Source organism: Salmo salar, chromosome ssa25 (genome assembly GCF_905237065.1).
Source record: "Salmo salar chromosome ssa25, Ssal_v3.1, whole genome shotgun sequence".
In the NCBI taxonomy this organism is placed as follows: domain Eukaryota; kingdom Metazoa; phylum Chordata; class Actinopteri; order Salmoniformes; family Salmonidae; genus Salmo; species Salmo salar.
The window spans coordinates 39796621-39821208 of NC_059466.1; the positions used below are offsets into that span (position 1 = coordinate 39796621).

Sequence of the window (24588 nt, forward strand, 5' to 3'; positions counted from 1 at the left end):
CAAACTTCAAACTCTGCATCTTTGCTTGACATCATGGGAAAATCAAAAGAAATCAGCCAAGTCCTCCATAAATTGTAGACCTCCATAAGTCTGGTTCATCCTTGGGAGCAATTTCCAAATTCCTGAAAGTACCATGTTTATCTGTAGAAACAATAGTACGCAAGTATAAACACCATGGGACCAGGCAGCCGTCACATCGCTCAGGAAGGAGAGGCGTTCTGTCTCCTAGAGATGAATGTACTTTGGTGCGAAAAGTGCAAATCAATCCCAGAATAACAGCAAAGGACCTTGTGAAGATGCTGGAGGAAACAGGTACAAAAGTATCTATATCCACAGTAAACGAGTCCTATATCGACATAACCTGAAAGGCCGCTCAGCAAGGAAGAAGCCACTGCTCCAAAACCGCCATAAAAAAGCCAGAATATGGTTTGCAACTGCACATGGGGACAAAGATCATACTTTTTGGAGAAATGTCCTCTGGTCTGATGAAACAAAAATAGAACTGTTTGGCCATAATGACCATTGTAATGTTTGGAGGAAAAGGGGGGAGGCTTGCAAGCCGAAGAACACCATCCCAACCGTGAAGCAAGGGGGTGCCAGCTTTGCTGCAGGAGGGAGGGACTGGTGCCCTTCACAAAATAGATGGCATCATGAGGTAGGAAAATTATGTGGATATATTGAAGCAACATCTCAAGACATCAGTCAGGAAGTTAAAGCTTGGTCGCAAATGGGTCTTCCAAATGTACAATGACCCCAAGTATACTTCCAAAATTGTGGCAAAATGGCTTAAGGACAACAAAGTTAAGGTATTGGAGTGGCAGAACTGAATTTGTGGGCAGAACTGAAAAAGCGTGTGAGAGCAAGGAGGCCTACAAACCTGATTCAGTTACACCAGCTCTGTCAGGAGGAATGGGCCAAAATTCACCCAACTAATTGTGGGAAACTTGTGGAAGGCTACCCGAAACATTTGACCCAAGTTAAACAATTTAAAGGCAATGCTACCAAATACTAATTGAGTGTATGTAAACTACTGACCCACTGGGAATGTGATGAAAGAAATAAAAGCAGAAATAAATCATTCTCTCTACTATTATTCTGACATTTCACATTCTTAAAATAAAGTGGTGATCCTAACTGACCTAAGACAGGGAATCTTTACTAGGATTTAAATGTCAGGAATTATAAAAAAAACTTAGTTTAAATGTATTAGACTAAGATGTATGTAAACTTCTGACTTCAGCTGTGTGTGTATATATATATATATATATATATATACACAGTGATGCTCAGTTGTGCTCTGATAGGTCATTGTTACTTCCTGGTTGTTTTGTTACTATCCAATCAGACGTGTCGGCCACTCGCTGCCTGCCAATCAGATGTCTTTGCCACACTCGGGGCACAGGATGTCGTCACGCTCGGTGAGGAAACCCCGGCCCACCAGGGAGACGGAGCACTTCTTACAGTTGAAGCAGTCGTTGTGCCACTGGCGCTCTTCAAACGAGATGTACTTACTGCCACCCAGACCTGAGAGACAGGGAGAGATGAACACATAGTGTTATCAAAAGGTGAAGGATGTCTCTGCATCCTAAAACATAGATGCAGGAAACCATAGAGCAGTTATACTGTACCTTGCTTTCTCTTATCCAATGACATAGATCAGTGATTGGGGAAGGAGGAAAGGTGGAGAACTTTAGTAAGGATTCAAACAGGGCCACAGTGTACAGCGTGATGGGGTGAGTAAGTGACTGACTTCCTGATTACAAGTTAGAACTGATTTAAAAGTGAGTATCTAATTGGCTGACTGACTCATTCTGTTAGAGACAGGTACACAATTTCATCGCAGTTCTGCACAGATTATCGGATCGTTCTATCATGTTCCCTTTAGTTCCTGATACACTAAGCACTATTCCACGTGTTGTAAAGATCTGATAATCAGTGCGTGACCTGAGCAGAAAATGTGTATCTGCAACACACCTAGATGGATAGATAGTTTACCGCTGATGGGGGTGGTGCAGGAAGCACACTTCTTGGCATACAGGTTGCAGAAACAGTTGAGGCAGTAGGCAAAGTCGTCACGGGAGGTGAAGCGCTGGCCAGACAGCTGCTGCTTGCAGCCGGTGCACAGGAAGCAGTCCTTATGCCAGGGCTGGTCACGATAGGTCACCCCGCCAGTAGTGATGGGCTATTATAGAAAGAGAGTTAGGTCGAATGTGACTGCACACAAGTAAGCACATACACACCAACCAAGTGCTACAAACCAGGCACCAAGAAATACCAGATTTTAGTGGTTAAGCGATCCATTCAATAAATTGCCACGTGAATGGATACTGATGGCATTTGTGTACATATAAAGTACTAATCGTTCTTGCTCTAGTCTTGCCTGCCAGATTCACAGCCAGTCTTTCAGTAGTTGTAGAAAAAGCCCTGTTTTATATCTCTCTGATGTATACGCCACTTTAGAGGAAAGAAAAAGTGAGGAAGAGATACTACAGTATTTACACTAAGGTTATGACCTTAGACCTACTTTCTTGCAGTGCACACACTGCATGGCAAACTGTTTCTCATAGCAGGGCACACAGAAGTTGTGGTTCTCCTTGGGGATGAAGCTCTTGGTGCCGATGGGCTGCTGGCAACGCTGGCAGGTGAAGCAGGTCTCATGCCAGCTGTTACCCTTATGCTCCATCTTCCTGGAGCCTGCATGAAGGGGAGGGAGAGAGAGAGAGGGAGGGAGGGGAAAGTGGATGAATGAGGGATGGATGGGTGTGTAAAGGAATTAAGAAGTATAGAGAATGGAGAGTGCGAAAGAGGACACACATGCTACTCAGTCCTTGGGTAACACACAGTCCCTCACTGTCTGCCCCCTCAGAGCTGCTCTCTAAAATACTTCCTGGGATTAAAAAAAAATCCAATTACATAAATTCAAATTTTATTGGTCACACACACATGGTTAGCAGATGTTAATGCGAGTGTAGCAAAATGCTTATGCTTCTAGTTCCGACAGTGCTGTAATATCTAACAAGTCCTAAACGATATCATAACCGCCGTCGATAAGAGACAATACTGTGCAGCTGTATTCATCGACCTGGCCAAGGCTTTCGACTCAATCACCACATTCTTATCGGCGGACTCAACAGCCTTGGTTTCTCAAATGACTGCCTCGCCTGGTTCACCAACTACTTGTCAGACAGAGTTCAGTGTGTCAAATTGGAGGGCCTGTTGTCTGGACCTCTGGCAGTCTCTATGGGGGTGCCACAGGGTTCAATTCTCGGGCCGACTCTTTTCTCTGTATACATCAATGATGTCGCTCTTGCTGCTGGTGATTCTCTGATCCACCTCTACGCAGACGACACCATTCTGTATACTTCTGGCCCTTCTTTGGACACTGTGTTAACAAACCTCCAGACGAGCTTCAATGCCATCCAATACTCCTTCCGTGGCCTCCAACTGCTCTTAAATGCAAGTAAAACTAAATGCATGCTCTTCAACCGATCACTGCCCGCACCTGCCCGCCCGTCCAGCATCACTACTCTGGACAGTTCTGACTTAATATGTGGACAACTACAAATACCTAGGTGTCTGGTTAGACTGTAAACTCTCCTTCCAGACTCACATTAAGCATCTCCAATCCAAAGTTAAATCTAGAATCTGCTTCCTATTTCGCAACAAAGCATCCCTCACTCATGCTGCCAAACATATAGTGGGGGGAAAAAAGTATTTGATCCCCTGCTGATTTTGTACGTTTGCCCACTTACAAAGAAATGATCAGTCTATCATTTTAATGGTAGGTTTATTTGAACAGTGAGAGACAGAATAACAACAAAAAAATCCAGAAAAACGCATGTCAAAAATGTTATAAATTGATTTGCATTTTAATGAGGGAAATAAGTGTTTGACCCCTCTGCAAAACATGACTTAGTACTTGGTAGCAAAACCCTTGTTGGCAATCACAGAGGTCAGACGTTTCTTGTAGTTGGCCACCAGGTTTGCACACATCTCAGGAGGGATTTTGTCCCACTCCTCTTTGCAGATCTTCTCCAAGTCATTAAGGTTTCGAGGCTGACGTTTGGCAACTCGAACCTTCGGCTCCCTCCACAGATTTTCTATGGGATTAAGGTCTGGAGACTGGCTAGGCCACTTCAGGACCTTAATGTGCTTCTTCTTGAGCCACTCCTTTGTTGCCTTGGCCGTGTGTTTTGGGTAATTGTCATGCTGGAATACCCATCCACGATCCATTTTCAATGCCCTGGCTGAGGGAAGGATGTTCTCACCCAAGATTTGACGGTACATGGCCCCATCCATCGTACCTTTGATGCAGTGAAGTTGTCCTGTCCCCTTAGCAGAAAAACACCCCCAAAGCATAATGTTTCCACCTCATGTTTGACGGTGGAGATAGTGTTCTTGGGGTCATAGGCAGCATTCCTCCTCCTCCAAACACGGCGAGTTGAGTTGATGCCAAAGAGCTCCATTTTGGTCTCATCTGACCACAACACTTTCACCAGTTGTCCTCTGAATCATTCAGATGTTCATTGGCAAACTTCCGACAGGCATGTATATGTATTCTTGAGCAGGGGGACCTTGCGGGCGCTGCAGGATTTCAGTCCTTCACGGCGTAGTGTGTTACCAATTGTTTTCTTGGTGACTATGGTCCCAGCTGCCTTGAGATCATTGACAAGATCCTCCTGTGTAGTTCTGGGCTGATTCCTCACCGTTCTCATGATCATTGCAACCCCACGAGGTGAGATCTTGCATGGAGCCCCAGGCCGAGGGATACTGACAGTTCTTTTGTGTTTCTTCCATTTGCGAATAATCGCACCAAATCTTGTCACCTTCTCACCAAGCTGCTTGGCGATGGTCTTGTAGCCCATTCCAGCCTTGTGTAGGTCTACAATCTTGTCCCTGACATCCTTGGAGAGCTCTTTGGTCTTGGCCATATTGGAGAGTTTGGAATCTGATTGATTGATTGCTTCTGTGGACAGATGTCTTTTTTACAGGTAACAAGCTGCGGTTAGGAGCACTCCCTTTAAGAGTGTGCTCCTAATCTCAGCTCGTTACCTGTATAAAAGACACCTGGGAGCCAGAAATCTTTCTGATTGAGAGGGGGTCAAATACTTATTTCCCTCATTAAAATGCAAATCAATTTATAACATTTTTGACATGCGTTTTTCTGGATATTTTTGTTGTTATTCTGTCTCTCACTGTTCAAATAAACCTACCATTAAAATTATAGACTGATCCTTTCTTTATCATTTGGCAAACGTACAAAATCAGCAGGGGATCAAATACTTTTTTCCCCCACTGTACCCTCGTAAAACTGACTATCCTGCCAATCCTTGACTTCGGCGATGTCATTTACAAAGTAGCCTCCAACACTCTACTCTACTATCACAGTGCCATCCGTTTGTCACCAAAGCCGCAAATACTACCCACCACTGTGACCTGTATGCTCTCGTTGGCTGGCCCTCACTTCAAATTCGTCGCCAAACCCACTGGCTCCAGGTCATCTATAAGTCTTTGCTAGGTAAAGCCCCGCCTTATCTCAGCTCACTGGTCACCATAGCAGCACCCACCCGTAGCATGTGCTCCAGCAGTTATATCTCACTGGTCATCCCCAAAGCCAATTCTTCCTTTGGCCGCTTTTCCTTCCAGTTCTATGCTGCCAATGACTGGAACGAATTATAAAAATCACTGGAGACTCATATCTCCCTCACTAACTTTAAGCACCAGCTGTCAGAGCAGCTCACAGATCACTGCGCCTGTACATAGCCCATCTGTAAATAGCCCATCCAACTACCTCATCCCCATACTGTTATTTATTTTTGCTCCTTTGCACCCCAGTATCTCTACTTCATTCATCTTCTGTACATCTATCACTCCAGTGTTTAATTGCTAAATTGTAATTATTTCGCCACTATAGCCTATTTATTGACTTATCTCCCTTATCTTACCTCATTTGCTCACATTGCATATATACTTTTTTTCTATTGTGTTATTGATTGTATGTTTGTTTATTCCATGTGTAACTCTGTGTTGTTGTTTGTGTCAAACTGCTTTGCTTTATCTTGGCCAGGTCGCAGTTGTAAATGAGAACTTGTTCTCAACTAGCCTACCTGGTTAAATAAAGGTGAAATAAATATAAATAAAAAAGTAATCTAACAATTCCCCAACAACAACCTAATACACACAAATCTAAAGGGGTGAATGAGAATATGTACTTGGATGAGTATATGGATGAGCGATGGCCGAGAGGCATAGGCAAGGTGCAGTAGATGGTATAAAATACAGTATATACATGTGATATGAGTAATGTAAGATATGTAAACATTATTAATTAAAGTGGCATTATTTAAAGTGGCATTGTTTAAAGTGACTAGTGATCCATTTATTAAAGTGTCCAGTGATTGGGTCTCAATGTAGGCAGCAGCCTCTCTGAGTTAGTGATAGCTGTTTAGCAGTCTGATGGCCTTGAGATAGAAGCTGTTTTTCAATCTCTCGGTCTTTGTATACAAACACAGTGGGGACAGAGGGGCATTGTTGTGTTCAAGGAAGTCTGGAGCAAATGTATTCAGTATCTACAGTACATTCAGTGTTTCTGCTCTGCTGCACCCCAGACCTCACCAGAGTAGAGTTACACTGACTGTCTGTCTGTTTGTCTGAGAGAAGCACCATCCCAAGGAATTATGGAAATGATGATATTTAAAGACGTAGATTAGTTAGAATCATCCAAAACTATCTACTATCACCACTACTACTGGCACTACTACTACTGGTACTGGCACTACTACTACTGGCACTACTACTACTGGCACTACTGGTACTACTACGACTGGCACTACTACTACTGGCACTACTACTACTGGTACTGGCACTACTACTACTGGCACTACTACTACTACTGGTACTGCTACTGGTACTACTACTACTACTGGTACTGGTACTACTACTACTGGCACTACTACTACTACTGGCACTACTACTACTACTGGTACTGCTACTGGTACTACTACTACTACTGGCACTACTACTACTACTACTACTGGTATTGGTACTACTACTGCTACTACTACTACTACTACTACTACTGACACTACTACTACTGGCACTACTACTACGGTCACTACTACTACTGGTACTACTACTGGTACTGCTACTGGTACTACTACTACTACTACTGGCACTACTACTACTGGTACTACTACTACTGGCACTACTACTGGTACTACTACTACTGGCACTACTACTGGCACTACTACTACTGGCACTACTAGTACTGGCACTACTACTACTACTGGTACTGCTACTGGTACTACTACTACTACTGGTACTACTACTACTGGTACTGGTACTACTACTACTGGCACTACTACTACTACTACTGGCACTACTACTACTACTACTACTACTACTACTGGTATTGGTACTACTACTGCTACTACTACTACTACTGGCACTACTACTACTGGCACTACTACTACTACTACTACTACTACTACTGGTACTGCTACTGGTACTACTACTACTTGCACTACTACTACTACTACTACTACTACTGGTACTACTACTACTACTGGTACTGCTACTGGTACTACTACTACTACTGTCACTACTACTACTGGTACTGGTACTACTACTACTACTACTACTGGCACTACTACTACTACTACTGGTACTGCTACTGGTACTACTACTACTACTACTGGCACTACTACTACTACTACTACTGCTGGTACTGGCACTACTAATACTGCTACTACTACTGGTATTGGTACTACTACTGCTACTGCTACTACTACTACTACTACTACTACTACTACTGGCACTACTACTACTACTACTACTACTGGCACTACTACTACTACTGGTACTGCTACTGGTACTACTACTACTTGCACTACTACTACTACTACTACTACTACTGGTACTACTACTACTACTACTGCTTTTACTGGCACTACTACTGGTACTACTGGTACTACTACTACTACTGGTACTACTACTACTGGTACTGGTACTACTACTACTGGTACTACTACTACTACTACTACTGGCACTACTACTACTACTGGTACTGCTACTGGTACTACTACTACTTGCACTACTACTACTACTACTACTACTGGTACTACTACTACTACTACTGCTTTTACTGGCACTACTACTGGTACTACTGGTACTACTACTACTACTGGTACTACTACTACTGGTACTGGTACTACTACTACTACTGGTACTGCTACTGGTACTACTACTACTTGCACTACTACTACTACTACTACTACTGGTACTACTACTACTACTACTGCTTTTACTGGCACTACTACTGGTACTACTGGTACTACTACTACTACTGGCACTACTACTACTACTACTTCTACTGGCACTACTACTGCTAGTACTACTACTACTACTACTGGCACTACTGGTACTACTACTACTACTACTACTGGTACTACTACTACTACTGGCACTACTACTACTACTACTACTACTACTACTGGTACTACTACTACTACTGGTACTACTACTACTACTGGTACTACTACTACTGGTACTACTATTACTGGCACTACTAATACTACTACTACTACTACTGGTACTACTACTACTACTACTGCTACTACTACTACTGGTATTGGTACTACTACTGCTACTGCTACTACTACTACTACTACTGGCACTACTACTACTACTACTACTACTGGCACTACTACTACTACTGGTACTGCTACTGGTACTACTACTACTTGCACTACTACTACTACTACTGGTACTACTACTACTACTGCTTTTACTGGCACTACTACTGGTACTACTGGTACTACTACTACTGGTACTGGTACTACTACTACTGGCACTACTACTACTACTACTACTACTGGCACTACTACTACTACTGGTACTGCTACTGGTACTACTACTACTTGCACTACTACTACTACTACTGGTACTACTACTACTACTGCTTTTACTGGCACTACTACTGGTACTACTGGTACTACTACTACTGGTACTGGTACTACTACTACTGGTACTACTACTACTACTGGTACTACTACTATTGGTACTACTATTACTGGCACTACTAATACTACTACTACTGGTACTACTACTACTGGCACTACTACTACTAATACTTCTACTGGCACTACTACTGCTAGTACTACTACTACTACTACTACTACTGGCACTACTGGTACTACTACTACTACTACTACTACTGGCACTACTACTACTACTACTACTACTACTACTGGTACTACTACTACTACTACTACTACTACTACTGGTACTACTACTACTGGCACTACTACTACTACTACTTCTACTGGCACTACTACTGCTAGTACTACTACTACTACTACTACTACTGGCACTACTGGTACTACTACTACTACTACTACTACTACTGGTACTACTACTACTACTGGCACTACTACTGGCACTACTACTACTACTACTACTACTGGTACTACTACTACTGGTACTACTATTACTGGCACTACTAATACTACTACTACTACTACTGGTACTACTACTACTGGCACTACTACTACTACTACTACTACTGGCACTACTGGTACTACTACTACTACTACTACTACTATTACTACTACTGGTACTACTACTACTACTGGCACTACTACTACTACTACTACTACTACTGGCACTACTACTGCTGGTACTGGTACTACTACTTCTACTTTTACTGGTACTACTACTACTGCTACTACTCAAACAAATCAACTCAAAATGTCAGGTCTGTAAAATAACTTAACTTCCTGAAGATTCATGGGATGCTGTGTTTGTTGGTATTTCATTTTCTTTGATAAGGGCTGATCTAAATTGTGTTTGCAACCATTATGAAGGTTTGTGTACGTTGTGATAGTCCAAGATTAGTCTGTGTACATGCCTGTGTGCACGTCCATGTGTGCATGGAAATGCCTGTCTGTGTGTGTGTGTGTGTTTACTATATGTAGATTAGATGAATGTAGGTTCTCACCAGGCATGATGGTCTTCTTGCACTCGTGGCACTTGGAGGAGTACTCATTGGAGTAGCACTCAGTGCAGAGCAGCTGGTCATCCTTGGTGGAGAAGGGCTTGTCCACCAGAGAGCGTTTACACTGGAAGCACTGGAAACACTCCTCGTGCCAGTGGCGGTCCTTATAGGAAAGGTCCTACGAAGGCATCAGAGGGACAATTTCAGTCTTTATATCAGACAGCATGCTTTGACAATGTTCTTGGATGGAAGGTAAAAGAAAATGAGAGAGAGTGCTAGTGGTTCATCCCTATTTGTTTGTGTCATGCAATGCATACGTGTGTTCCTACCCTGGTGTTGCAGCCGATGGGTTTCTTGCAGTCCTCACAGGTGTTTGAGTACAGGCTCTCGTAGCATTTGACACAGTATGGGTTCTCCTCTCTCAGGACGTATTTCTTCCCGAACAGGGATTCCTTACAGTAGTGGCAGTCATAGCGCTCTGTCATCTTTGCACCGGGAATCCCACCTCACTAACCTGAGGCAAGGGGAGAGAGAGAGTTTGAGAATATAATTTGTCCTACTGTTTCAATAAAAATATTTGATAAAAAAATAAGTGGGCCTTACTGCCCATACGAACGCATTGAATAACATATTCACTACATGGAACAACAGACAGTCCCCCAAAACATATGAAGAGAGTTTGTTCTGAAGTGTCTGTCCTATATCTGAGAGATAGAAGAAAGATCAGGACATTTTATATATATATATATATATATATATATATATATATATATATATATATATATATATATATATTTCCTCCTTATTTTTGGCATAAACAGTCTCCATATATACTTCCATAATTATTTTCAACTGGTACTGGGGAACCTTCAGACAAGTATTGTGAGGCCTGTGGGAAACCTAGAGCAAAACAGTAACAGATACATGTCAACATCAACTGTTCAGAGGAGACTGCGTGAGTCAGGCCTTCATGGTCAAATTGCTGCAAAGAAACCACTACTAAATGACACCAATAAGAAGAAGAGACTTGCTTGGTCTGATGAGTCCAAATTTGAGATTTTTGGTTCCAACCGCCGTGTCTTTGTGAGACGCAGAGTAGGTCTTTGTGAGACTGCATGTGTGGTTCCCACCGTGAAGCATGGAGGAGGAGGTGTGATGGTGTGGGGGTGCTTTCCTGGTGACCCTCTCTGTGATTTATTTAACATCCAATGCAAAACAAAATATCTCTAGTTTAACAGATATCTCTAGTTTAACAGATATCTCTAGTTTAAAAGATATCTCTGGTTTAACAGATATCTCTAGTTTAACAGATATCTCTAGTTTAACAGACATCTCTAGTTTAACAGATATCTCTAGTTTAACAGATATCTCTAGTTTAACAGATATCTCTGGTTTAACAGATATCTCTAGTTTAACAGATATATCTGGTTTAACAGATATCTCTAGTTTAACAGATATCTCTGGTTTAACAGATATCTCTGGTTTAACAGATATCTCTAGTTTAACAGATATCTCTAGTTTAACAGATATCTCTGGTTTAACAAATATCTCTAGTTTAACAGATATCTCTGGTTTAACAGATATCTCTGGTTTAACAGATATCTCTGGTTTAACAGATATCTCTAGTTTAACAGATATCTCTGGTTTAACAGATATCTCTGGTTTAACAGATATCTCTAGTTTAACAGATATCTCTAGTTTAACAGATATCTCTGGTTTAACAGATATCTCTAGTTTAACAGATATCTCTAGTTTAACAGATATCTCTGGTTTAACAGATATCTCTGGTTTAACAGATATCTCTAGTTTAACAGATATCTCTGGTTTAACAGATATCTCTGGTTTAACAGATATCTCTAGTTTAACAGATATCTCTGGTTTAACAGATATCTCTGGTTTAACAGATATCTCTGGTTTAACAGATATCTCTAGTTTAACAGATATCTCTGGTTTAACAGATATCTCTGGTTTAACAGATATCTCTGGTTTAACAGATATCTCTGGTTTAACAGATATCTCTAGTTTAACAGATATCTCTAGTTTAACAGATATCTCTGGTTTAACAGATATCTCTGGTTTAACAGATATCTCTAGTTTAACAGATATCTCTGGTTTAACAGATATCTCTAGTTAAAACTGACAGATTTTTATGGGGATATTTTAATAATGCTAATTGTATTTCCGCGGGCATCAACGCTAGGGGGATAAATGGCTCATTCAAGTTATGGTCAACGACCTTGATCCCTGACCTGCATACTTTTGTAAGTAGGTTTTTAAGAGTCCAACTAGATAAACAGAAGCCAGCTTGTAAAAGCCAAGTGTGTCTGTTGGCCTTCTCTGTGTCAGTGTTTATACAGAGATATCTGCTTCCTGACATTGAGTAGGAACAGAGAGGATACATCCTTCTCACAATCAGTCTGTTATAGTAAATGAGAACTGGATCTCAATTCACTTGCCTGTCACTGCAATGAATATAATATCCACAAAGTGCATTTCCAATTCAAGCAAAGTGGATGCAATGCAATATAGCACAATAGAGATCTCTGACAAGACATTGAGGAAATCACCATACACATCTGCCTATCATCTTTTGAGCCAGTGTTATATTGCCGACAGTTGTAGTATCAAGTTGTACTTTTGTGTACAGTATGTCTCTCTAGAGGGTTTAGTCTTTGACCTCTGTGTGTCAGCAGCCAGTCTTTTGTCTGTTGCTGTGACAGCTGCAGGGTGACAGATGAGAGGAACATTATTAATAGCTCTATCTATCAATCGTACTTAGAGAGGGACAGGGGACCTTCGCCACTGCGCATACCAACACTCACTATGTCACCATGCAGTCAGTCATCCATCACTCCACCTCCAGCTGTCAGCATCACAATGCACCACAACACAGCTCAGATTCCCACAGTGTGTGTGTGACACGGCACACTGGAAGAATGTCTACTCACGCTTTGCAGCTGTTAGCAGTCCAGCCCCTGATAGACCCCTGGTTATCCCTCTCTGTGCTTGGCATGTCACTCTGCTTACCAGTGGTGGGTGGGTGGGTGGGTGGGTGGGTGGCTGGGTGTGTGTGTGTGTGTGTGTGTGTGTGTGTGTGTGTGTGTGTGTGTGTGTGTGTGTGTGTGTGTGTGTGTGTGTGTGTGTGTGTGTGTGTGTGTGTGTGTGTGTGTGTTTGTTTGTTTGTTTGTTTGTTTGTACATACGCGTGTGTGGCCGGCTGCCTCTGGAAGTCCCCAGTGTCCCAAGCACACGACGCTGCATACCTCTCTCCTCTACACTTCTCACCACTTTCCTCTCGCTCTCATTCTTCCCGCTCTCTTTCTTTCTGAGTTCTGACCTACTCCACTCTTGCCCACTGATTCCACCGTCATGGTTTGACCATATAAGGAGGCAAAGGAAAAACAGGAGAACTTGAGAATGTCCCCCCTCACTTTCTTAAATTCCTACTCTCTTATTCTTATTCACCCTCTCATCTCTCGCTAGATCTCTCTTCTTCCCTCTCTCCCTGTCCCTCTCTCTTTTTCTCTGTATTTGCTTTCCCTTGTTTTTCCAACCCGATACTGTCTATTTTTCTGTTTGCATTTCCTCATTACCTCGTTCGGTCCCCCTTTCTCTGGACTAAATCCCCTGTAATATCATGGTATGTTCTTCATGTATTACAGCCTTTGTGTATGAGATCCTCAGATATACCACTTCTTACTCAAGAATAGGGGTCCAAACAAGAGTCCAAACTAAGACTGCATAAGTTAAAGGGCTAGAGAAGGGTCTTGGTACTGGTCCAAATTAGATTGAAACAGGAAGTCAGAGGAATTTTCTGTTCTCTGTCTTCAAGTTTAAAGAGGAATAGATTTACTATCCTATCTACCGGTAATAATGACTCTCCCTCTAATCCCTTTTCCCAGTCTCTCCATCGCTGTTGCTCTTCCTCTCCTCTACTTCCCCTCCATCCATCCATCCTCTCTCGCTCTCTCGTTCTCTCTCGCTTTCTCTCGTTCTCTCTCGCTGTCTGGCTGTCTCTCTCTCTCTCTAACTCACTTAAATCAGGGTTCATCTTGGTCCTAAAATAAAAGACAAACTGAGCCCTAATAAAATCTCCAGCTATTTAAACGGCGGACAGCTGTTGGAGACGGGACTCTGTGTTCTCTCTGATGTCACCCGTCCCAGCGAAGCTAACGAGCACAGAATGAACACCTCAATGTGGAGGAAAAGAGGGTATTTCTTAACTTTTGTCAGACAAGTACAGTACTTTGCTTCTACTTGTAATACAAGTGTCATACAATGTATGTACAAGTATGCTGAACTCCTGGAAAGTACATGCAGTGTCATGGTTCGACCCTTGGCACTGAGGTATGATGAAATGCAGGTTTTATCTAGTTATAGTGAAGCAATGATTTTCTGAGTGGATGATTGAATCAAGTATTTTTCTGTCAATGATTGGATCATATGTTTGTGATGGGATTGAGTGCTGTCTGTGCTGTTGTCACATGTGTGAGTTTGCCCTAATTGTGTTATGCAATGCTGGAGAACCCATCTGAATATCACACACGCGCACACACACACACTAAATTATGAAGATTTCTTATGACTTTCACAAACCTGAGCAGTTAAGCTCTCATTACGCTATCACCTTACTTTAAAAGTTAAAATGTCTTTTGTTTTTCACTATCATAATTAAACCTGTAATTAGATTGACTTGAGATAAGTTTAATATATTTACTGAGCAAGACAAATATCCCACATCCATCCTCTCTCCTCCCCTCAACACCCCAACCCTCCCTCCTCACCATCCATCCTCTCTCCTCCCCTCAACACCCCAACCCTCCCTCCTCACCATCCATCCTCTCTCCTCCCCTCAACACCACAACCCTCCCTCCTCACCCATCCATCCTCTCTCCTCCCCTCAACACCACAACCCTCCCTCCTCACCCATCCATCCTCTCTCCTCCCCTCAACACCCCAACCCTCCCTCCTCACCCATCCATCCTCTCTCCTCCCCTCAACACCACAACCCTCCCTCCTCACCATCCATCCTCTCTCCTCCCCTCAACACCAAGACCCTCCCTCCTCACCATCCATCCTCTCTCCTCCCTTCTTTTCCACTACAAATCGACCACCTCCCAATTTACCCCTAGAGTACCCATACCTGACCCCTGCTCTCTCTCTCAGCAGGGTATCCATCTCCCTCAGTTGGAGGCTTGAGCCACAATGGCGGGAGTGGCCCACAGTGACACGAGTCTCTAATGATAGCCAGTACCCTCAGAGGAAACTGGAATGCTTTTAAGAGCCACGATAGAGGGGCTAGACAGGTGCTCAAAATAGCTCAATGTTTCAACGACAAACTACTACAGAAATACACCATCCCTCAAACATACAGGCCTACTCACATTTAGCATACCCAATGAGCTGAGTGGGCAAGGTTTGCACTTTTGGGACTATTCCATTGGATTCATCCAGCCAGGACAGCACTAAACGCTATCTCTCAGTCTAAAGGGGTGGAACTCTGTTCCCCCAATTGTACCCTCCTTCGCCATACCACTACCCACTCCTAACCATAACTATAGGGTATAGATAATTGGCAGATAGGCACAGAGCATATTATCCCTGTCTGTCTGCCCTGTCTGTCAGCCCTGTCTGTCAGCCCTGTCTGTCAGCCCTGTCTGTCAGCCCTGTCTGTCAGCCCTGTCTGTCTGCCCTGTCTGTCAGCACATTATCCAGGCACACTGATAACACCTACACTTATCCTCTTGTATTAGATATTACAGCATAGCATAGACAGGCTCTGCCACACACACACACACACACACACACACACACACACACACACACACACACACACACACACACACACACACACACACACACACACACACACACACACACACACATTCACACACACATGCATACATTGACTGATGGATCTTGTATCTGCATTGTGACAATGTAAACCTGCTGAGATTATTACCTTACCTTGCCTTTCTAAATAATAGCATTTAAAACAAAGTCCTCTGCATCCAAAATAATTTCCTCTCCAAGGCACAGTGAATGCAGGACAGTAGAGTTAGGCTTTCCAAGGACACAGAAACACATCTTTAACCTAACTAGTTTGATCATGCATGTAATCTGTATCATAGAGAAGTAATTGATACTGACTGAAGCTCAACTGATTACCTCTAATTCAAAGTGACAGTGGCACATTTCTTTAACACAAAAAGTCTATCAAGCCACAGTTGAGTTAGTCAGTGGAGAAATTAGGTCAAATGTCACGCATCAAAGCCGAAATTCAGTCATAGTGTTCAAGGCCTGAATAACCATAATCAGAGAGAGAGAGAGTTGTGGAGATTTAGGAGGGTGAGAGTTATTGTTTGAGCTGAGTGGAGGGTGATTGTTTCAGGTGGTAGAGAAGAAGAGGTAATCAGATGGATGAATAGTGGAAAGATGGAAAGAAAAAGAACATTAAGTAGAGGTAAGAGCTCAGGTGGAGAGAGGGAATGGGCGTGTGAGAGGATGAGTGGAATTAAATGTTTATGTCCCAGAAAAGGAGACAAAAGAGGAGTGAAGAAGGGATGGATGGGTAGAGAAGTGGACAGTGCTGAGTCCTACCTTTCTGTCTGTGGAGGGTGTGTGTCTGTGAGGAGTCTGCTCAGACTGAGACCGGTGAACAGAGGGCGAGCTGTAGTCACTCCTGATTGGATTACCCCACCCATAGACAACTAATTGTGGAGCGGGTGAGGAGGAGGTTGGGGGGTAAGGGGTGGGGGGGGGGGGTTGAAATGGGCTATATATACAATGGCCCTACAGAGATAAAACCCACCCACCCACCCACCCTCTCTCTCTCTCTCTCTCTCTCTCTCTCTCTCTCTCTCTCTCTCTCTCTCTCTCTCTCTCTCTCTCTCTAGACATACACACACTGTCACTCTGCCACACCAACTGCCCTGTGGCCTTGTAAGGCATTGCATTGTAGTTCACTAACCACACACAACTACTAACTACACGGATGAGGAGATCAACTACTAATGAATTTCAGTTTCTATAGTTTCTTCTCTCTCCCTGTAGCCCCATTTCTCTCCCTGTAACCCCCTCTCTCTCCCTGTAACCCCTCTCTCTCCCTGTAACCCCCTCTCTCTCCCTGTAACCCCTCTCTTTCCATGTAACCCCTCTCTCTCCCTGTAACCCCCTCTCTCTCCCTGTAGCCCCCTCTCTCTCCCTGTAGCCCCCTCTCTCTCCCAGTAACCCCTCTCTCTCCCTGTAGCCCCCTTTCTCTCCCTGTAGCCCCCTCTCTCTCCCTGTAGCCCCCTCTCTCTCCCTGTAACCCCCTCTCTCTCCCTGTAACCCCCTCTCTCTCCCAGTAACCCCTCTCTCTCCCTGTAGCCCCCTTTCTCTCCCTGTAGCCCCCTCTCTTCCCATGTAGCCCCCTCTCTCTCCCTGTAGCCCCCTCTCTCTCCCTGTAACCCCCTCTCTCCCAGTAACCCCCTCTCTCTCCCTGTAACCCCCTCTCTCTCCCTGTAACCCCCTCTCTCTCCCTGTAGCCCCTTCTCTCTCTCCCTGTAGCCCCCTTTCTCTCACTGTAGCCCCCTTTCTCTCCCTGTAACCCCCTCTCTCTCCCTGTAACCCCCTCTCTCTCCCTGTAACCCCCTCTCTCTCCATGTAGCCCCCTCTCTCTCCCTGTAGCCCCCTCTCTCTCCCTGTAACCCCCTCTCTCTCCCTGTAGCCCCCTCTCTCTCCCTGTAGCCCCCTCTCTCTCCCTGCAGCCCCCTCTCTCTCCCTGTAGCCCCCTCTCTCTCTCTCTCTCTCTCTCTCTCTCTCTCTCTCTCTCTCTCTCTCTCTATCCCTGTATCCCCCTCTCTTTCCCTGTAGCCCCCTCTCTCTCCCTGTAGCCCCCCTCTCTCTCTCTCCCGCTATCCCTGTATCTCTCTCTCTCTATCCCTGCATCCTCCTCTCTCTCTCTCCCTCTATCCCTGCATCCTCCTCTTTCTCCCTCTATCCCTGCATCCTACTCGCTCCCTCTATCCCTGCATCCTCCTCTCTCTCTCTATCCCTTTATCCTCCTCTCTCTCCCTCTATCCCTGCATCCTCCTCTCTCTCCCTCTATCCCTGCATCCTCCTCTCTCTCTCTATCCCTTTATCCTCCTCTCTCTCCCTCTATCCCTGCATCCTCCTCTCTCTCTCTATCCCTTTATCCTCCTCTCTCTCCCTCTATCCCTGCAGCCTCCTCTCTCTCCCTCTATCCCTGCATCCTCCTCTCTCTCTCTATCCCTTTTTCCTCCTCTCTCTCCCTCTATCCCGCATCCTCCTCTCTCTCTCTCTCTATCCCTGCATCCTACTCTCTCTCCCTCTATCCCTGCATCCTTCTCTCTCTCTATCCCTTTATCCTCCTCTCTCTCCCTCTATCCCTGCATCCTCCTCTCTCTCCCTCTATCCCTGCATCTCCTCTCTCTCTCTATCCCTTTATCCTCCTCTCTCTCCCTCTATCCCTGCATCCTCCTCTCTCTCTCTCTATCCCTGCATCCTCTTCTCTCTCTCTCTATCCCTGCATCCTCCTCTCTCTCTCTATCCCTGCATCCTCCTCTCTCTCCCTCTATCCCTGCATCATCCTCTCTCTCTCTCTATCCCTGCATCCTCCTCTCTCTCTCTCTATCCCTGCATCATCCTCTCTCTCTCTCTCTCTCTCTCTCTCTCTCTCTCTCTCTCTATCCCTGCATCCTCCTCTCTCTCTCTCTCTCTCTCTCCCTGCATCCTCCCCTCTCTCTCTCTCTCTCTCTCTCAGACATACACACACTGTCACTCTGCCACACCAACTGCCCTGTGGCCTTGTAAGGCATTGCATTGTAGTTCACTAACCACACACAACTACTAACTACACGGATGAGGAGATCAACTACTAATGAATTTCAGTTTCTATAGTTTCTTCTCTCTCCCTGTAGCCCCATTTCTCTCCCTGTAACCCCCTCTCTCTCCCTGTAACCCCCTCTCTCTCCCTGTAACCCCCTCTCTCTCCCTGTAACCCCTCTCTTTCCATGTAACCCCCTCTCTCTCCCTGTAACCCCCTCTCTCTCCCTGTAGCCCCCTCTCTCTCCCTGTAGCCCCCTCTCTCTCCCAGTAACCCCCTCTCTCTCCCTGTAGCCCCCTTTCTCTCCCTGTAGCCCCCTCTCTCTCCCTGTAGCCCCCTCTCTCTCCCTGTAGCCCCCTCTCTCTCCCTGTAACCCCCTCTCTCTCCCTGTAACCCCCTCTCTCTCCCAGTAACCCCTCTCTCTCCCTGTAGCCCCCTTTCTCTCCCTGTAGCCCCCTCTCTTCCCATGTAGCCCCCTCTCTCTCCCTGTAGCCCCCTCTCTCTCCCTGTAACCCCCTCTCTCCCAGTAACCCCCTCTCTCTCCCTGTAACCCCCTCTCTCTCCCTGTAACCCCCTCTCTCTCCCTGTAGCCCCTTCTCTCTCTCCCTGTAGCCCCCTTTCTCTCACTGTAGCCCCCTTTCTCTCCCTGTAACCCCCTCTCTCTCCCTGTAACCCCCTCTCTCTCCCTGTAACCCCCTCTCTCTCCATGTAGCCCCCTCTCTCTCCCTGTAGCCCCCTCTCTCTCCCTGTAACCCCCTCTCTCTCCCTGTAGCCCCCTCTCTCTCCCTGTAGCCCCCTCTCTCTCCCTGCAGCCCCCTCTCTCTCCCTGTAGCCCCCTCTCTCTCTCTCTCTCTCTCTCTCTCTCTCTCTCTCTCTCTCTCTCTATCCCTGTATCCCCCTCTCTTTCCCTGTAGCCCCCTCTCTCTCCCTGTAGCCCCCCTCTCTCTCTCTCCCGCTATCCCTGTATCTCTCTCTCTCTATCCCTGCATCCTCCTCTCTCTCTCTCCCTCTATCCCTGCATCCTCCTCTTTCTCCCTCTATCCCTGCATCCTACTCGCTCCCTCTATCCCTGCATCCTCCTCTCTCTCTCTATCCCTTTATCCTCCTCTCTCTCCCTCTATCCCTGCATCCTCCTCTCTCTCCCTCTATCCCTGCATCCTCCTCTCTCTCTCTATCCCTTTATCCTCCTCTCTCTCCCTCTATCCCTGCATCCTCCTCTCTCTCTCTATCCCTTTATCCTCCTCTCTCTCCCTCTATCCCTGCAGCCTCCTCTCTCTCCCCTCTATCCCTGCATCCTCCTCTCTCTCTCTATCCCTTTTTCCTCCTCTCTCTCCCTCTATCCCGCATCCTCCTCTCTCTCTCTCTCTATCCCTGCATCCTACTCTCTCTCCCTCTATCCCTGCATCCTTCTCTCTCTCTATCCCTTTATCCTCCTCTCTCTCCCTCTATCCCTGCATCCTCCTCTCTCTCCCTCTATCCCTGCATCTCCTCTCTCTCTCTATCCCTTTATCCTCCTCTCTCTCCCTCTATCCCTGCATCCTCCTCTCTCTCTCTCTATCCCTGCATCATCCTCTCTCTCTCTCTCTCTCTCTCTCTCTCTCTCTCTCTCTCTCTCTCTCTCTCTCTCTCTCTCTCTATCCCTGCATCCTCCTCTCTCTCTCTCTCTCTCTCTCCCTGCATCCTCCCCTCTCTCTCTCTCTCTCTCTCTCTCTCAGACATACACACACTGTCACTCTGCCACACCAACTGCCCTGTGGCCTTGTAAGGCATTGCATTGTAGTTCACTAACCACACACAACTACTAACTACACGGATGAGGAGATCAACTACTAATGAATTTCAGTTTCTATAGTTTCTTCTCTCTCCCTGTAGCCCCATTTCTCTCCCTGTAACCCCCTCTCTCTCCCTGTAACCCCCTCTCTCTCCCTGTAACCCCCCTCTCTCCCTGTAGCCCCCTCTCTCTCCCTGTAGCCCCCTTTCTCTCCCTGTAGCCCCCTCTCTCTCCCTGTAGCCCCCTCTCTCTCCCTGTAGCCCCCCTCTCTCTCTCTCCCTCTATCCCTGTATCCCTCTCTCTCTCCCTGTAACCCCCTCTCTCTCCCTGTAACCCCCTCTCTCTCCCTGTAGCCCCCTCTCTCTCCCTGTAGCCCCTTCTTTCTCTCCATGTAGCCCCCTCTCTCTCCCTGTAGCCCCCTCTCTCTCCCTGTAGCCCCCTCTCTCTCCCTGTAGCCCCCTCTCTCTCCCTGTAGCCGCCTCTCTCTCCCTGTAGCCCCCCTCTCTCTCTCCCTCTATCCCTGTATCCCCCTCTCTTTCCATGTAGCCCCCTCTCTTTCCATGTAGCCCCCTCTCTCTCCCTGTAGCCCCCCTCTCTCTCTCCCTCTACCCCTGTATCCCTCTCTCTCTCCCTGTAGCCCCCTCTCTTTCCATGTAGCCCCCTCTCTCTCCCTGTAGCCCCCCTCTCTCTCTCTCTCTATCACTGTATCCCTCTCTCTTTTCCTGTAGCCCCCTCTCTCTCCCTGTAGCCTCCTCTCTCTCCCTGTAGCCCCATCTCTTTTCCTGTAGCCCCCTCTCTCTCCCTGTTGCCCCCTCTCTCTCTCTCTCTCTATCCCTGCATCCTCCTCTCTCTCTCTATTCCTGCATCCTCTTCTCTCTCTCTCTATCCCTGCATCCTCCTCTCTCTCTCTATCCCTGCATCCTCCTCTCTCTCCCTCTATCCCTGCATCATCCTCTCTCTCTCTCTATCCCTGCATCCTCCTCTCTCTCTCTCTATCCCTGCATCATCCTCTCTCTCTCTCTCTCTCTCTCTCTCTCTCTCTCTCTATCCCTGCATCCTCCTCTCTCTCTCTCTCTCTCTCTCCCTGCATCCTCCCCTCTCTCTCTCTCTCTCTCTCTCAGACATACACACACTGTCACTCTGCCACACCAACTGCCCTGTGGCCTTGTAAGGCATTGCATTGTAGTTCACTAACCACACACAACTACTAACTACACGGATGAGGAGATCAACTACTAATGAATTTCAGTTTCTATAGTTTCTTCTCTCTCCCTGTAGCCCCATTTCTCTCCCTGTAACCCCCTCTCTCTCCCTGTAACCCCCTCTCTCTCCCTGTAACCCCCTCTCTCTCCCTGTAACCCCTCTCTTTCCATGTAACCCCTCTCTCTCCCTGTAACCCCCTCTCTCTCCCTGTAGCCCCCTCTCTCTCCCTGTAGCCCCCTCTCTCTCCCAGTAACCCCCTCTCTCTCCCTGTAGCCCCCTTTCTCTCCCTGTAGCCCCCTCTCTCTCCCTGTAGCCCCCTCTCTCTCCCTGTAGCCCCCTCTCTCTCCCTGTAACCCCCTCTCTCTCCCTGTAACCCCTCTCTCTCCCAGTAACCCCTCTCTCTCCCTGTAGCCCCCTTTCTCTCCCTGTAGCCCCCTCTCTTCCCATGTAGCCCCCTCTCTCTCCCTGTAGCCCCCTCTCTCTCCCTGTAACCCCCTCTCTCCCAGTAACCCCCTCTCTCTCCCTGTAACCCCCTCTCTCTCCCTGTAACCCCCTCTCTCTCCCTGTAGCCCCTTCTCTCTCTCCCTGTAGCCCCCTTTCTCTCACTGTAGCCCCCTTTCTCTCCCTGTAACCCCCTCTCTCTCCCTGTAACCCCCTCTCTCTCCCTGTAACCCCCTCTCTCTCCATGTAGCCCCCTCTCTCTCCCTGTAGCCCCCTCTCTCTCCCTGTAACCCCCTCTCTCTCCCTGTAGCCCCCTCTCTCTCCCTGTAGCCCCCTCTCTCTCCCTGCAGCCCCCTCTCTCTCCCTGTAGCCCCCTCTCTCTCTCTCTCTCTCTCTCTCTCTCTCTCTCTCTCTCTCTCTATCCCTGTATCCCCCTCTCTTTCCCTGTAGCCCCCTCTCTCTCCCTGTAGCCCCCCTCTCTCTCTCTCCCGCTATCCCTGTATCTCTCTCTCTCTATCCCTGCATCCTCCTCTCTCTCTCTCCCTCTATCCCTGCATCCTCCTCTTTCTCCCTCTATCCCTGCATCCTACTCGCTCCCTCTATCCCTGCATCCTCCTCTCTCTCTCTATCCCTTTATCCTCCTCTCTCTCCCTCTATCCCTGCATCCTCCTCTCTCTCCCTCTATCCCTGCATCCTCCTCTCTCTCTCTATCCCTTTATCCTCCTCTCTCTCCCTCTATCCCTGCATCCTCCTCTCTCTCTCTATCCCTTTATCCTCCTCTCTCTCCCTCTATCCCTGCAGCCTCCTCTCTCTCCCTCTATCCCTGCATCCTCCTCTCTCTCTCTATCCCTTTTTCCTCCTCTCTCTCCCTCTATCCCGCATCCTCCTCTCTCTCTCTCTCTATCCCTGCATCCTACTCTCTCTCCCTCTATCCCTGCATCCTTCTCTCTCTCTATCCCTTTATCCTCCTCTCTCTCCCTCTATCCCTGCATCCTCCTCTCTCTCCCTCTATCCCTGCATCTCCTCTCTCTCTCTATCCCTTTATCCTCCTCTCTCTCCCTCTATCCCTGCATCCTCCTCTCTCTCTCTCTATCCCTGCATCATCCTCTCTCTCTCTCTCTCTCTCTCTCTCTCTCTCTCTCTCTCTCTCTCTCTCTCTCTCTCTCTCTCTCTATCCCTGCATCCTCCTCTCTCTCTCTCTCTCTCTCTCCTGCATCCTCCCCTCTCTCTCTCTCTCTCTCTCTCTCTCAGACATACACACACTGTCACTCTGCCACACCAACTGCCCTGTGGCCTTGTAAGGCATTGCATTGTAGTTCACTAACCACACACAACTACTAACTACACGGATGAGGAGATCAACTACTAATGAATTTCAGTTTCTATAGTTTCTTCTCTCTCCCTGTAGCCCCATTTCTCTCCCTGTAACCCCCTCTCTCTCCCTGTAACCCCCTCTCTCTCCCTGTAACCCCCCTCTCTCCCTGTAGCCCCCTCTCTCTCCCTGTAGCCCCCTTTCTCTCCCTGTAGCCCCCTCTCTCTCCCTGTAGCCCCCTCTCTCTCCCTGTAGCCCCCCTCTCTCTCTCTCCCTCTATCCCTGTATCCCTCTCTCTCTCCCTGTAACCCCCTCTCTCTCCCTGTAACCCCCTCTCTCTCCCTGTAGCCCCCTCTCTCTCCCTGTAGCCCCTTCTTTCTCTCCATGTAGCCCCCTCTCTCTCCCTGTAGCCCCCTCTCTCTCCCTGTAGCCCCCTCTCTCTCCCTGTAGCCCCCTCTCTCTCCCTGTAGCCGCCTCTCTCTCCCTGTAGCCCCCCTCTCTCTCTCCCTCTATCCCTGTATCCCCCTCTCTTTCCATGTAGCCCCCTCTCTTTCCATGTAGCCCCCTCTCTCTCCCTGTAGCCCCCCTCTCTCTCTCCCTCTACCCCTGTATCCCTCTCTCTCTCCCTGTAGCCCCCTCTCTTTCCATGTAGCCCCCTCTCTCTCCCTGTAGCCCCCCTCTCTCTCTCTCTCTATCACTGTATCCCTCTCTCTTTTCCTGTAGCCCCCTCTCTCTCCCTGTAGCCTCCTCTCTCTCCCTGTAGCCCCATCTCTTTTCCTGTAGCCCCTCTCTCTCCCTGTTGCCCCCTCTCTCTCTCTCTCTCTATCCCTGCATCCTCCTCTCTCTCTCTATTCCTGCATCCTCTTCTCTCTCTCTCTATCCCTGCATCCTCCTCTCTCTCTCTATCCCTGCATCCTCCTCTCTCTCCCTCTATCCCTGCATCATCCTCTCTCTCTCTCTATCCCTGCATCCTCCTCTCTCTCTCTCTATCCCTGCATCATCCTCTCTCTCTCTCTCTCTCTCTCTCTCTCTCTCTCTCTA

At 47.0% G+C, this 24588-nt stretch overlaps 1 protein-coding gene across 2 annotated transcripts; it reads right to left on the reverse strand.

Annotated features, from left to right (window-relative positions):
• Positions 1 to 1190: 1190 nt before the first annotated feature.
• On the reverse strand, positions 1191 to 16723 carry fhl2a (four and a half LIM domains 2a). Of its 2 annotated transcripts, none has more exons than XM_014174381.2 (6): positions 13197 to 13433; positions 10324 to 10508; positions 9998 to 10172; positions 2525 to 2694; positions 1996 to 2182; positions 1191 to 1524 (listed from the first exon to the last, which is right to left on the reverse strand). In XM_014174381.2, exons 2-6 carry the CDS (start codon positions 10477 to 10479, stop codon positions 1373 to 1375), a joined length of 840 nt encoding a protein of 279 aa, XP_014029856.1. In that variant the 5' UTR covers positions 10480 to 10508; positions 13197 to 13433; the 3' UTR covers positions 1191 to 1372. The 2 variants fall into 2 exon arrangements, with proteins under 2 accessions (XP_014029856.1, XP_014029855.1); XM_014174380.2 differs by lacking the exon at positions 13197 to 13433 and adding an exon at positions 16594 to 16723 and having other exon boundaries at positions 1193 to 1524.
• Positions 16724 to 24588: the final 7865 nt, after the last annotated feature.

Coding starts and splice junctions, on each gene's coding strand:
- fhl2a (XM_014174381.2), bottom strand. CDS start 10,479: ATGACAGAGCGCTATGACTGCCACTACTGTAAGGAATCCCTGTTCGGG. Junction 10,173..10,323: donor CCATCGGCTGCAACACCAGG/GTAGGAACACAC, acceptor ATGCCTTCGTAG/GACCTTTCCTATAAGGACCG. Junction 1,525..1,995: donor CTGCACCACCCCCATCAGCG/GTAAACTATCTA, acceptor CCTGTCTCTCAG/GTCTGGGTGGCAGTAAGTAC.